This window comes from Carya illinoinensis, chromosome 11, assembly GCF_018687715.1.
Source record: "Carya illinoinensis cultivar Pawnee chromosome 11, C.illinoinensisPawnee_v1, whole genome shotgun sequence".
Lineage (NCBI taxonomy): Eukaryota > Viridiplantae > Streptophyta > Magnoliopsida > Fagales > Juglandaceae > Carya > Carya illinoinensis.
In genome coordinates this window covers 38509583-38524224 of record NC_056762.1, presented here as the reverse complement: position 1 = coordinate 38524224, position 14642 = coordinate 38509583, and the positions used below count along the sequence as shown (strand labels likewise).

The 14642-nt window shown below is 36.2% G+C and overlaps 2 protein-coding genes across 2 annotated transcripts; one reads left to right on the top strand and one right to left on the bottom strand.

Annotated features, from left to right (window-relative positions):
• Positions 1 to 966: 966 nt before the first annotated feature.
• LOC122282475 (14.7 kDa ribonuclease H-like protein) lies at positions 967 to 1473 on the bottom strand. The gene has a single exon (XM_043094426.1). The coding sequence runs from the start codon at positions 1471 to 1473 to the stop codon at positions 967 to 969; it is 507 nt and encodes a 168-aa protein (XP_042950360.1).
• Positions 1474 to 9410: 7937 nt separating this feature from the next.
• Positions 9411 to 10752, top strand: LOC122282474 (flavonoid 3',5'-hydroxylase CYP75B138-like). The gene is made up of 2 exons (XM_043094425.1): positions 9411 to 9941; positions 10123 to 10752. Exons 1-2 carry the CDS (start codon positions 9411 to 9413, stop codon positions 10750 to 10752), a joined length of 1161 nt encoding a protein of 386 aa, XP_042950359.1.
• Positions 10753 to 14642: the final 3890 nt, after the last annotated feature.

Genomic DNA, 14642 nt, shown 5'->3' with positions numbered 1-14642 from the left:
ATATATATATATTAAAAAAATTGAATTACAAATATATCAAGGAAAATCCTTTCTGCTATCAATAAGCAAAATACTAAAAGGAATGATATCTACTGGAATGCTATCAAACAAAAAATTTGTAGCTGCCCATTGCGCAACTAAGTGTGCAAGTCGATTTTGTGATAGATCAATTTTGTTATATCTCCATTCAGGGTGAAAGTGCAAAGAATATGCAATGTCGTCTAAGATGGTGGATATTTGCCAAACCACTTCCGATTTGGAGATAGAAGAGATAACCAACTGAGAGTCCCCAACTAAAGTGGTTGAATGAGAGTTAATAAATTCTGCCATTTTAAAAGCCAATTTTGCCGCAAGAGCCTCTACCAACACGGGAATAGTAATAGGGTTTTCCTCTATCCAGATTAGAATGACTTCCCATTTCAAATTTCTGCTTACTGTCGAGGCCAAAGAGAATGAGTTTCTAACCACTGCATCAAAAGATATACAAATTTGGTTTAGAGTGGGATTCTTCCATTTCTACTCTAATTTGATGCTTCTTCTTTTTTTCCAAGCTGTAGATTTTCTTCATAAGAGAAATTTAGCTGCTATGATAACTTTTGGGAAGATAAATCTTTTTGGTTGTGTACCAATTCATTTCGGAGCTTCCAAATAAAATCTAAAAAAGGCCTGCAAAAACTTTGAATGGATGTTCTTCTTGTGAGGTTAGACCTAGTCTGTGCATTGGGTTTAAGATGAAACGCAGTCAATCCTTCATTAAAGTTAAACCCATGGAAGTGAGATTCAATGGACATTTGCTCTGACTCCAAAGTATTATATGGGGCATTCTACAATGTGAATGATTGTGGGGCATTCTACCCCAATTCTAGATATTTGCGCTGGGGTCACTTAGTAATGGAGAAAGGAAAAAAATGTGAATCATGTTGTAGTCTTTTTTTTTTTTTTTAAATGAACCTCTGTAACCTTTCATTAAACTTTCTGAATTACATCTTTGTCACTATTTAGAACTCCCACAATAAATTCTAGGACCTCCTCAATCCATACTCTTTCTTCCTCCATAACTATAGCTTTTTTAGCTAAACTATGTGCTGCCATATTCTTGGCTCTAGGTACAAACTGTATAGACCAATTTGGTCTACTACTGAAGTAAAATCTAATGTCTTCCACTATAGGACTAAAATTGAAACAAGCATCCTCATCGCCATTCACAACAAGAATCACTATCTTTGCATCCCCTTCAAAAGTGGCCCTTTGTATGTTAAGTTCTGCACATATCTCTGCTGCTTTTCTCAGTGCTATGCTTTCTGCTACTGTTGCTTCGATCACGTTAGGCTTTTGATCACACACTGTTACCATAGCCTCACCTTGTTCATCCCTTATCATAATCCCTATTCCCATTCTCTTCCCCTTCAGATCCATAGATGCATCCCAATTTACCTTTACATATCCCCTTTCTAGTTTCTCCGATCTTACCATTTCTATGTTTATTTTCTACACTACACCTCTTTGAGTTAAAGCCACTTGTGAGTCACGAAATTCATGCAAAGCTGCCTTTGTAGCACTAAATGAATTCTTTGGACAAGCCATTCTCTTTTCAAAAATCCAGTCATTTCTCCTCAGCCACACTTTTCTCAGTAAAACTGCCATCTCCTCCAACTAGTTCTTATTTAGCCTGTCCATAAGTTTCTCCCAAAGGGACATAAAATTTGGCTCAGATCTGGCCCACTTTTTGACACAACTTTCATCATTTCCCCACAGGTTGTTAGCTGCTGGGCATTCCCATAACACATGCATAATTGTTTCTTCTTCTGCCTCACACATAGGACAGCTTTTTTCTTCAATAACCTTCCTCTTATACAGCTTTTGTGGGTAGCAAATTATTTGCAGCTCTCCATATGAATAGTTTTGTCACTCCTGGTACCTTCAGCTCCCAAATTCTGTTCCACCTATCATCCTTCCTCTCTTCTACTGAACTTTCTCCTTGATTCCTTTCCCTTAGTTCCAGAAGTAAGAAATAAGCACTTCTAACTGAGAAAATTCCTTTTTGAGATGGACCCCAAATCAGCTTGTCCTTTGTTCCTCTACTGCTCAAAGGTGCACTAAGTATTTTTTCAGCTTCCTCTGGTACAAAAATTGCTCGAATCTTGGCTTCATCCCATTCACCTTTTTGCACATTAATCAGCTCCTCAACTTTAGCATCTTCTTTCAGTAACTTCACTAGGGATTGAACAGCATAAGAGATAGGGCTTGGCACCCACTTTGACCCCCATATTTTAATCTCCTTCCCATCCCCTACTGTCCATCTCACCCTTTCTTTCAAAAGGTTTCTAGCTGACCATATGCTTCTCCATAGTAGGGATGGTTGTGATCCCAACTTTACCTCCATAAAACTCTCTTTTCTGAAATATTTCTCTTTGAAAATTACTGTTGCCAGGTTAAGGGGATACTTTAGAATCCTCCATCCTTGTTTAGCAAGGAGAGCTGTGTTAAAGCTTTCCAAGTCCCTAAAGCCCATGCCCCCTTTTCCTTTCTGCACACTCAGCCTTTCCCACTTCCTCCATATCATTCCTCTTCCCTCCTGCTGTTTTCCCCACCAGAACTTAGAAAACATCCCATTAATATCCTTGCATAGTCTACTCGGGAGTTTAAAAACCCCCATGGTATAGGTTGGGATGGATTGCAGGACAGCTTTAATAAGGACCTCTTTCCCAGCTTGGGATAGAAACTTATTTTCCCAACTAACTATTTTCTGCCAAATCCTTTCCTTTAAACTTCTAAAAGTGTTAAACTTTGACCTTCCTACAATAGCAGGAAGGCCTAAGTATTTTTCATATGTTCCACACACAAAATTCTGGCCAACTTCCTTTATAGCTTGTTTGTCAACAGGATGAGAGTTTTTGCTGAAAAATACTGCAGTTTTTTCTTTATTAAGAAATTGCCCTGATGCCTTTTCATATACTTGCAAAGCCCCTTGAATTCTCCTCCATTCTTCAATTTTTGTCCTGCCAAATAAGATGCAATCATCTGCAAAAAGCATATGATTGATGCTTGTCCCTCCTCTAGCCACTTGCACCCCTTTTATCATTTGCCTCTTCTCATAATAATCCAACAGACTACTTAATCCCTCAGCACAAACAATGAACAAATAGGGTGACAAAGGATCCCCTTGTCTCAACCCTCTTGAAGGCCAAAATTTTTTACCAGGGGTATCATTGATTAGCACAGAATATGAAGCTGTTTTAACACACTTCATCACTAAATCCACCCATTGAGTGCAGAACCCAAGCTTAAACAACACAGCCTCCAAAAACTGCCATTCAACTTGATCATAGGCCTTAAACATGTCTAGCTTCATGGCCATGCTTCCCACTTTCCCCTTCTTTCTATTTCTCATTGAGTGTAGTAGCTCGTAAGCTACCATAATATTGTCATTAATCAGTCTACCCGGCAGGAAGGCACTTTGTTTTGGAGAAATTATCTCGGCTAGAGCACCTTTGAACATGTTTGTGATGGTTTTAGAGATTATCTTGTACAAGACATTGCACAGACTGATGGGTCTGTACTCTGTCACTTTTCTAAGGGATTTGGTCTTGGGGATCAAGGCAAGATAGGTATAATTGAGGTTAGGGTCCAAAGGGCTACCATTCAGGATTGCCAAGGCTACTTTGATAACTTCTTCTGATACTATGCCCCAGTGGTTTTGATAAAAGCACGGTCCAAACCCATCTAGGCCTGGTGCTTTCAAAGGTGCCATCTGTTTCACTGCTTTCTCCACTTCTACTGCTGTGAACCTTCTTGTCAACCTCCCGTTCATCCCCTCAGTAACTCTTCTGTCCATACCTACCAAGCAAGAATCAATTTCAACCTTGCTTGGCTGTGTAGACTGAAAAACATTGCCAAAATACTTCCTGAAAGCTTCTTCCACCTGAATGTATCCACAAGCCATATTGTTGCTCTCATCTTCCTCTTCCTTAATGAAGTTTCTTTTTCTCCTTTGATTAGCACATGCATGGAAATACTTTGTATTTCTATCTCCATGCTTGTTCCAGTTTGTTTTTGCCCTTTGTTTCCACTAGAGGTCCTCTTTTTCTAACAAGGCATGCAGTTCTATAGTTATTTTCCTTATCTCCTCCATGTTTTCACTGCTTTCCTAAGCTTGTAATCTCTGTAAAAGCTTTGTTTTTTCTTCCACTTCTTTCCCATTCCTCTGTTTCTTCATCTTACTCTAGACCTAGAAGGCCCTTCTACTATTATTCAGCAAGCCTATGACATTTTGGTTCGGTGATCCATTATTACCCCAAACTCTTCTTAACACCATCTCACATTCCTCCTCTAAAGCCCAACTTGCCTCATATTTAAAGTTTTTTGCCTTCTGCCTACCTTGAGTCTCTCCCCTTTTATCTTGTTTAAGCAAGTGGACTAACAGTGGCTTATGATCCGAGGTTCTGGCCACCAACACATCCACCTAGGCCTCATTGTACATATCCATCCATTTGGAGTTTGCCACAGCTATATCCAATCTTTCTTTTGTAAAGGTTGAATTAGCATGTGAATTACTCCACCTGTACTTTTCTCCCCTCCATCCCAAATCATGCAAATCACCCTCACTCATCACTTCTCTAAACAGCTCCATTTGGCTCTCGAGCCTAGCCTTCCCTCCCCACTTCTCATCTTCTGTCAATATTTCATTAAAGTCCCCTACTATCATCCACCCCTCATCACCCTTTGGTTTCAAACTTTTAAGCATTAACCATGTATCTTTCCTTTTTGCAATTTCAGGTGCCCCATAGAAGCATGTAAGCAGCCATTTACTCTTCCCCTCCTCTATCACCCAGGCACTAATGTGCCTTTGTGAGTAGTTTACAATTTCCAGTTTCAAACTTGAGTCCCATAACAGAATTAGACCACCCCCTTTTCCCACTGCCTCAACTGTAAAACACCCTTCACAACCTATCCTTCTCTTTATGCTTTCACTTTTTCATATATCTAAGCTTAGTTTCCATGATGAAAACTAAGTTGGGCTTATTTCTCTCTGCCATAGAGCAGAGGTCTTGAACTGTCCAAGGATTCCCCAATCCTCGGCAGTTCCAACTTAACATTTTCATAATGGTTGGCGGGGCTGAATCTCAGCTTCCGCCATTACAATAGGAACTTCAATTATACCACTCCACTTCCCTTTTTTATTAGCACCCGCACCTTTTTCCTCTCCCACTCCTCTCTTTTTTTTGGTTTTTTCCATTATAGGTGGTCTTTCTGTTTTGTGTTTTTATCGGGCCCTCCTCTTCCATACACCTATTTTTCCTTTCTTGCTTCTCTCTACCCTTTCACCCTCTTCCTTATTCAACAGTTCACTATCCACCTTCTTCCCCATGATCTCTAGCTGAACTTCAACTTCCTGTAACCCATTCTCCATCTTTTCTTCTTTGTCATTCAAAGTAATCACCATAGCTGTTGTTTCCTTTTCATTTCCCCCCTCAACATCACTACCCATGTCTAAATCCCCCCCATCCTCCCCCTCCTTTGTTTTTTCACTCCCCTTAGTCACACTCTTCTGCTCCTTCCCATTATTCCACATTCCTTCAATACTTCCTTCCCCATCCCTACTAACCTCTTCTTTGTTACTTCCCCTACTTCCCTCACCTTGATGTCTGTACTCCTTCTCCTTCCACCACTTATTCCCTTCTTCACTTCTCTTTGGTACATTCATAAAGAAGTTATTTCTGTAAACCTGCGTAGCCCTCAACCACTGGCCATACCGATTATCTCCCCCAGCCTGACTTCCCCCTTCTTTACACTCATCTTGCCCATGCTGAATACAACCACATAAGAAGCATATTCTGGGCATTTTTTCATAGCTAAAAGGAATCCATATGTCTTTGCCTTTAACCATCAGAGTTCTCCCTCTTGCTAGAGGTTGGTTAAGATCCATGTGAATCTGGACCCTCAAGAACTTCCCCCAACCACTATCATCTTCCTGCACATCCACTCTTTCCACTCTACCCACCGTGCTTCCAATCTGTTCTCCACGTACTTCCATCATACAAGACAGCGGCAAGTTATGAAACCTTACCCAAAAACTTTCAGAGTTGAAGTTCACTTGTTTTAATGGCGTAAAACCATCAAATTCCTTTAATACTAATAACTGGTTATCAAACAGCCATGGTCGGCCTGACCAAACCTTTTGTTTATCAGTAATATTGTCAAACACAATAGCAAAGATATTGGGACTCACCTCAGTGAACTAAGCTTGCTTGCTGATTCTCCAGACTTTGGCCAATGTGTTTTCCACCACCTCCTTGCTAATCAACCGATTTGAGCAGAATTTTCCGAGTAGAGTCCTCTGTTCTTTCATCAACAAATCACTCGGTACATCTTCATCAATCTCTATCACCATTTTTTCCTCGTCTCTCAGCTTCAGTTCCTTCCATTTTTCCTCCAAGTCTTCCATCCCTTTCGTCTCCTTCACTGCCTTTCAGAGAATAACCTGCCCCTTTCCGTCGTATCTTCCAGTACCCCTCCGCACCACAACCATACTCTGCTACCAGAGAAGCTTCCCGTATTGGTCTGGACCACCTCCAGATTCCTTTTCCATTATAACTGCCTTACTTTTCCTCCCACGCTTCCCACTCCTTTTTCAGAGAGAAAAAGAGCAACTCTAGTTCTTACCTTTTGAATAATTGCTATTCTGGTTTATTATGTTGTAGTCTTTGTCTGCGCTGGGAGTTGCATAAATTCTTTGTTCGTACTGGTTTGAATATTCATCGTCATGTGCTCATGTGCAGAGCCGAGATGCACGTACCACCAACCGCCCCGTGATCATTTCTCTAACTAAATAATAATAATAATAATAATAATAATAATAATAATACAAATATTAAATATCTTTTAAATATATCACTCATGTGTTTTTATTTTTTTATTTTTTTTTTTTATTTTTTTTTAATAGTTAATGAAGTAATTAGTAGTAAATTTATTATTAGTGTAATTATATTTTATTAAATATTTTTTAAATATATTTATATATTTTTTAAATTTAAAAAAATAAAAATATATATACTATTTTATTAATAATTACTTCCATAATCATAAAAAAATAGAACATAAAAAATAAAATAAATATCTAAACAATAATTTCGAGGGGGCAACTCAAGGGTCCAAGTATTATTTTCCTTGGTAATAATATTTGAAAAATAAAGGGATATTGGGTAGCATTAATTAGAGCCATTATAAAAATTATTTTGAAGAGTACTATTTTTTTTTTCTTTTTTTTTACCTTTTGTGTGTATGTTTTTTAAAATCTTGAGGTGTTTTTAGATGTATGTTTGGGAATAATAGTTCAAGACTTCAGGCTCTATATCAAGGCGTGCTCAAACAAGAGTTGTGCACATATAGTTCTAAAAACTTCTCCATATTTGTAAAACTCTTGAACTCAAAGATCAAGCTGTGACTTTCGTCCAAAGTTCCAACTTGTAAGTCTATTCACTTCTATTCATTTATCAGTTCCAATACTATTTCCTCAAATCCCATTACCTTTTTGCTTGTTTTCTTATGTTATGGAATGGTTTCATGGTATACGATTATCTTTTTGAAATCACTAATTATAAAGCTCATCATATGTGCAAAGGGAGATGAACAATGAAAAATCATTGGTTTTTTTTCCTTTAGTTACATTTTGGGGACGGGGCTTCGAACTCTAGACCTCTATTTTGGAGGCTGAGAATTATGCTAATTAAGCCACAGGTCTTTGGCGGCAAATTGCTTATCACATATTAATCCCTCGAAAAATACCACACGCCTCTATTATTACTACTCTTTCGTTGTATATAATACATATGGCCTCCTAAACCCATTTTACGCTGGAGTTTCTTTCTAACAAACTCGCATGATATATCGAAAAATAGTACTCTAACTGACAAAAAATTTGTTTCTGACCCATATAATTATTAGTGATAAGGTTGACAATTTTTTAACATGATTTGTAAACCGATACAAGAGTAAAGACTTAACACTTATTATAACAAAATTTGGCTTAAATGGGCCAACTGATCTGTTCAAAACAATTATAAACATATCAATATGTTGTCTACATAATCATTTCTTTTTAGGCGCACGCATATTTTATTAAACAAATTATACGGATAATTACAGCACACCCTGTATCTATTTAGTATAATGAGTCCAATCAAGATTGATATATTTGACTCGTTTAATTAAAATAGTTAAATTAAGATTGAGCAATATATAGTTAAAAAAGATTGATATGCAGTTTAAATAGTAAGATGAGATGAAATAATTTTAGATAAAAGTTAAATAAAATATTATTTTTTAATATTATTATTATTTTTAGATTTAAAAAAATTAAATTGTTTATTATATTTTATATAAAAATTTAAAAAAAATATATAATAATAAAATGAAATAAAATATTCTACCTGACTCACCTCTATATATATATACTCACCTCTAGTAAACAAGAATCCAATTCAAATTAGTCCCAAACAAAATATTTCAAAGTTAATTTGAATATTATATTGTAAAGGTAGTCCAGGTTCGGAGAATTTGTCAAAAGCTGTTAGAAAATTTACAAAAATAAAAATAATAAAAATAATGAAAAAAAAAAAAAAAAAAAAAAAGAAGGGAGAACGAGGGAGCCCAAACCTCCACAAACCACCTAACTACCTAAATGAACTCTAAATCGTACGTCCACATAAGCCCATGCAACTCAAACGGTAAGTGACCACGTGATTTCCTTCTTCACTGATCAATGGTAAAGCGTAACCTCAGTAATATGTGAGCATCATTTTATGAGAACTTTTTATAAATCTAATACCTCGATTTTCCGTAATGAAATATCTATACGTGCTCAAATCCCACCGATAAGTCTTGTTTTATCTTCTTCCTTGCCTTCCAAACCATGCTTTCTACCTAACACACATCATACAGATTCCTAATTTTGACCCTTTTTTTTTTCACTTCACCCTACATTTGAATGTAGCTTATGCGATGGGATGGTGGAGTTCCTATTTTGGCGATGAGAGATTTAATTTCTAGCTCAACTCTCACTATTTTGATCAGTATATTTGCGATATTATGGTTGGCCGTCAAGAAATAAATAAAGGCTGCAGTACCTCCAATGCTGCCAAGTCCTGTGGCTTGCCAATAGTCGGATACCTTCCATTTATAGGTACAAAACTTCATACGAAATTTGAACAACTATGTAGGATCTATGGCCCCATCTATAAGGTTTGGCTTGGAAATAAATTGTACATTGTGATTAGCTCACCCTCGCTAGTTAAAGAAGTTGTTCGTGATCAAAACACAATATTTCCAACCATGATACTAACATAGTTGGACATACTATCTCATATGGGGGAGCCAATATTGCTCTTTCCCCGAATGGTCCTAAATGGAAGATGTTGCGGAAGATATTGGTAAGAGAGATGTTAAGTCCAACAAATCTTGATAGTACATTCGCTTTACGAAGAGAAGAGGTAAGGAACACTATTAGAAATGTGTATGACAAAGAAGGCTCCCCTATAGATTTAGGGGACCTAGTATTTATAATTGTGATAAATGCCATCATGAACATGTTGTGGGGTGGCACGCTACGTGGAGAGGAATGGGCTAAGTTTGGAGCAGAGTTTAAGCATATCTTTGTAGAATTATTGATGATTCTCGGAAAACCAAATGTTTCAGACTTTTTCCCAGCTTTAGCAAGTTTTGATTTACAATGGATCAAAAGGAAAGCAAAGAGAATTTTTGAAACCATTGATGGAGTACTTGATTATGCCATGGACAAACAGATCAAGAGTTTAGCCAAAGCCAAAAAAGAGAGAACGACAAAGACAGGACGAATGGACTTTTTGCAAGTTCTCTTGGAACTAAGGGAGCAGGACGATAGTACACCATCAATGAGCATGACCCAACTCAAGGCCGTGGTTTTGGTATGTGTATGAGTGCACGTGCGCGCGTGTGTCCATTACTTTAGAGCCAAATAGGAGGGGTTGAGTTTATCATTTATAACTTTAACTAATTCATAGACATCATAACTTTATTTTGGTTTTTTTTCTATTTTTTGTTTTTCAATTTTTAGTTGAGCTGATCACCTTACTCTTGTTTAAATAGGACATAGTGGTGGCTGGATCTGACACCACAACAACTATGTCGGAATGGGTGATGGCAAGGCTATTAAAGCATCCAGATATAATGAGAAAGGTCACTGAAAAATTAACAGAAATTGTGGAGTTGGACAACTTAGTTGAAGAATCTCATTTACGCAAATTACATTATTTAGAAGCAGTTATTAAAGAGACGTTCCGTTTACACCCACCTGGTCCTTTCCTATTGCTTCGTTCTCCAAGTGAATCTAACATCATTGGAGGGTACCATGTACCCAAAGGTTCTAGTATTTTCCTCCATGCTTGGGCTATACAAAGGGATCAAAAGTATTGGGACAATCCATTGGAATTTAAACATGAGAGATTTCTAAATAATGCTTATGGTAGATTTGATTATTCGGGCAATAATCTTAAGTATTTTCCATTTGGGTTAGGGAGAAGAATATGCACAAGGCTTAAACTAGGGGAGAGGACACTCAAATACATCTTGGCGTCATTTTTGCATTCCTATGAGTGGAAATTGCCACAAGGTTCAGAGATAGAATTTTTTGACATTTTCAGTGTTGTTACCAAGAAGAAGAATCCAACCATTGCAATTCCAACTCCAAGGTTATCCAAGTTTGAGCTCTATACATGATAGTACAATGCCAAAATATACTCTATTGCTTTCCATACCAGTACCTTGTATGAAGCATTTTTATGCACAATAACTAGGAGGTTTTGATGCTTTTCACTTCATGTAGTATAGACAATGTAATGATGGTTTTCAAATAATGCCATTTTGCTTGTTTGCAAAGAGGCTTATATGTACACTCACATGTATCTAGATTTGCGTAATTATTGGCCTATGAATAAAATCTTACTTTGGTGTTTCCTTTTCTTCTTCTTTTGCCCATCTGACGTGCGTGGTTTTATAGTAAACAAAGTTTTTTTGGGCGTTTTGTATTGTAATGATCATGTAAATGAAGTCTGCATGCATGATCATCTTCATCGATTTTGAAACATTGACACAAATATAGTGTCTCCATGATTTGTTTTTTCCATGAGTATGCCAAAATGCGCAATGCAGTCCACCAATCATGTGTTAGGATATACACCATTAGCAATGGAATTGTTTTTACCATAAAGCAAAACAGCCAAAACTTTGGTTAGTGGTATAAAGAGAGAGCAATAAGAGTAGAGAGTATCATGGCTACTAGAAAACCTTCACTATTAGAACCTCAGTTCAAAGTCAGTAGGCTGTTTTCTCTTTTCATTCATTAATTATATTTTATTTTGCAATTGGGAAAAAGGGATTTGTTTCTTTCATTAGCTACCAACAACTTCTTTTTCGACATCCCAAATATTCAGCTAATCAATGTTGGAGATTGTTGAGAAAATATCAACCACGTAGAATAATGTGTGGTATGTGTTATTAATATAGGAACTTTACAAAGTTCTATTAAGAGTCTGTTACAATGGAAGCAATAGTGGAAAACATAACAAAGTCTAATTGAGAATATCTTCTAAACTTGGATGAGTTATCATGATCGGATTCTTTATCCTTAACATCCCCTTGCCAGTCCAATGAAGTGGAAACTACATTGAGTTTGGAATGGATTGCTGTAAATTTTGATGAAGATGGGGGCTCGATAAAGATATTTGCTAGGAGACAGAAACTTAGTCTCCATGAGTTTCTTGGTAACCATGTCCCTGATAAAGTGAAAATCAATTTCTACATTCTTTGTACAACCATGGAAAACTAGATTTGTTGACAAATACGTTGCATGCTCTTATGTTGTCACACCATAAGATAGGGGATTGTGAGAGTTTAATACCAAGTTCTTACAGTAAGGATTGGATCCAATGAACTTCAGCTATTATATTGGCCAATGCCTTATACTCAGCCAAGCCACTGTAGCCTGCCTTTTGAAGTTACCTAAAATCGGATTCTATCCTAATAAAATACAAAATCCTCTAGTTGATCATCTATCATCATGGGAGTCCACCTAGTTGACATTCGAAAATGCTTGTAGAATAGTATTTATAGATTTCAAATATAGAGACCATAGCTAATTGTCTATTTTAAACAACGAAGAAGATGGTTTGTCACCTGCCAATGTGAGAATTTTGGTTTGTGCACGAATTGAGATAATTTTTTAAATGTGAAAGAAATATATGGGTGAGTTACTAATAAGCATTGTAAGGCCCCAACTGTAATATGAAATAGAGTAGTTTTACTAAAACCCTCACCATCAAAGGCACTTAGATCGGTGGAACTAGCCATTGGAGTGCCAATTAGCTTGGCCTCATGCATTTTTGTATCCCATTTAGGGCTTCAGACATTTATAACCTTTGTGGTTAGGCTATAGCCGAGGAAGATAGAACGGATGGACCAGCGCTGCAATTTGTGACAAGTATATGGTCATAGGTTGGGTAAACAAACGCAACCAAAGACACGAAGAAAAGAATAATCAGGGTCACTATGAAAGAGACGTTGAAATGGAGACTAAGAGCATTAGCAATGGATTATTTATCTTCATATGCAACATTATATCTTTTGAAGATTGATTTTGAATATGAAGAAAAATTTCTACATTGGATTATGTATTTTTTGATCAAATAATAATAAAATAATAAAGAGAGAGAAGAGAAAAAAGAAAAGAGAGAAAAAGGGAGAAAAGAGAGAGTTGGGAGGAGAGAGAAAAAACAATAAAATATAGTTTGAAGAATGAAAATGGGCTCTTCATCTTTGAATAAGAACTATACATAGTTATTTATTGTTGAACCCAAGGTTTCAAGTTTCATGTAATTATAAATCTACACATGGATTTTGATGATAACAAATGAATTCAAAGAATAAAGGAGTTTCAAGTTCAAGTTGTTCACACAATGGAGTCAAGCACATCAAAGAACCAAGCATGAGCAAGAAGGAAACAAGTTCACATTAAAGTCATAGAGTAATGTTGTAAATCTCTTAAAATTCAAAATTAGGATTAATGCTCAAAATTAATATTTTATCATAAAGCATTAAAATACATTTTCCACATGTGCATGAATATTTTTAAAAATTAAATTTGAAAATTTTGAAAGATGATTGATTGTCATCTTTTGCATGTGCATGCCTTGATTAAAGGGTTGAACTTTGAAAATATTAAAGATGATTGATTGTCATCTTTCACATGTGCATGTTTTATTTGAATATTTTCAAAAGTGATTGATACTTTTTTAGACTTATACAAAAGGTAGATGATTTTGTTTGAAAAATTTGAAAAGTAAAGTGTACTCATTTTGTCATATGCAAAAAGTAAAAGATTAGGTTTGAATTTTTTGAAAATGAAAGTGTGCTCATTTTGTCATATGCCAAAAGTAAAAGATTAGGTTTGATTTTTTTTAAAAAGTGAATGATGTTGTCTTTGACAATTGAAAAAGAAGAACATTTTATTTGAATTTTTTGAAAAAGTGAATGATGTTGTCTTTGACATGTGAATCTTTTTAAATTTGAATATGAAGTCTCATATGCCTATAAATAGATCATTTGAGAGCTTCACATTCATAACACCAAGAGCATACAACATTCATTCAAAGTTTTCATTCTCTCTTTTCTAAGCATTGAGCCTTAATCCTTATTCATTTTGAGAGATATAGTTTGAACTGTATTGTTCTTATTTCACTCATTGAGGAGTGTTTTCTGATAACCTACCCACTATCAGCTTTTGTATCAGAAAAAGGGTGTGTATAACCCTTGTGCGTGTAGAAAGTATTCTACACGGGGAATAGTTGAATCACCACGTGTAAGGTGATTGCAAGTGTAGAGGGTGTTCTACACGGATCCTTTGTAGCGGTGTTGTTCAAATGTGTAATAGGTTTCTATCTCCACCTGAAGGAGGTTGAATAGTGAATTTGGGAATCCTCAAGGGGTAGCTTGAGGCGAGGACGTAGGCAGTGGGGCCGAACCTCGTTAACATACTGAGTTTGCTTCTCTCTTACCCTTACTATTTATATTTATTGTTATTTCATATTTTGTTTATATTTTATATTATATATTTGATTTATAATTGTTATTTTTTTAATACAACTTAATTCACACCCCCTCTTGTGTTAGTCATCTGGGCAACATTTATAATTATAGATATGAATAAACCAATGCAGACCATTTTAAAGACATATTCTTCAAATTTAAAGATGAAGATGAAAATGAATAACCCATTGCCAATGCTCTAATTGTGAGAGATGAGTGATGGCATGTGATTAATTATATAGCAGGCAGTGTGAAATGCATCATCCCAGACGAAAATGTGACTATGATTTAAAAGAGTCAAACCCGTTCCAACAATGTGGCGGAGTTTCAACTCAATAGTGTCATTCTGTTGATGAGTGTGAGGGCAATAATAACTATGCAAAATCCCAAGAGAGGGCATGAAGGATAATAAAGGGTGAGATTCAGCGCCCCAGTCGGATTGAACAGTTTTAATTTTACAAGTAAAGAATCGTTTGACATAGGGTTGGAGTTTGCAAAAAATAGTGAGAACATCATTTTTGCAAGAA

What these genes read in the sequence shown, in the direction of transcription:
- LOC122282475 (XM_043094426.1), bottom strand. Translation starts at nt 1,473, where the DNA reads ATGGTAAGATCGGAGAAACTAGAAAGGGGATATGTAAAGGTAAATTGG.
- LOC122282474 (XM_043094425.1), top strand. Translation starts at nt 9,411, where the DNA reads ATGTTGCGGAAGATATTGGTAAGAGAGATGTTAAGTCCAACAAATCTT. An exon ending in AACTCAAGGCCGTGGTTTTG is followed by an intron (nt 9,942 to 10,122) that starts GTATGTGTATGA and finishes TTGTTTAAATAG; the next exon opens with GACATAGTGGTGGCTGGATC.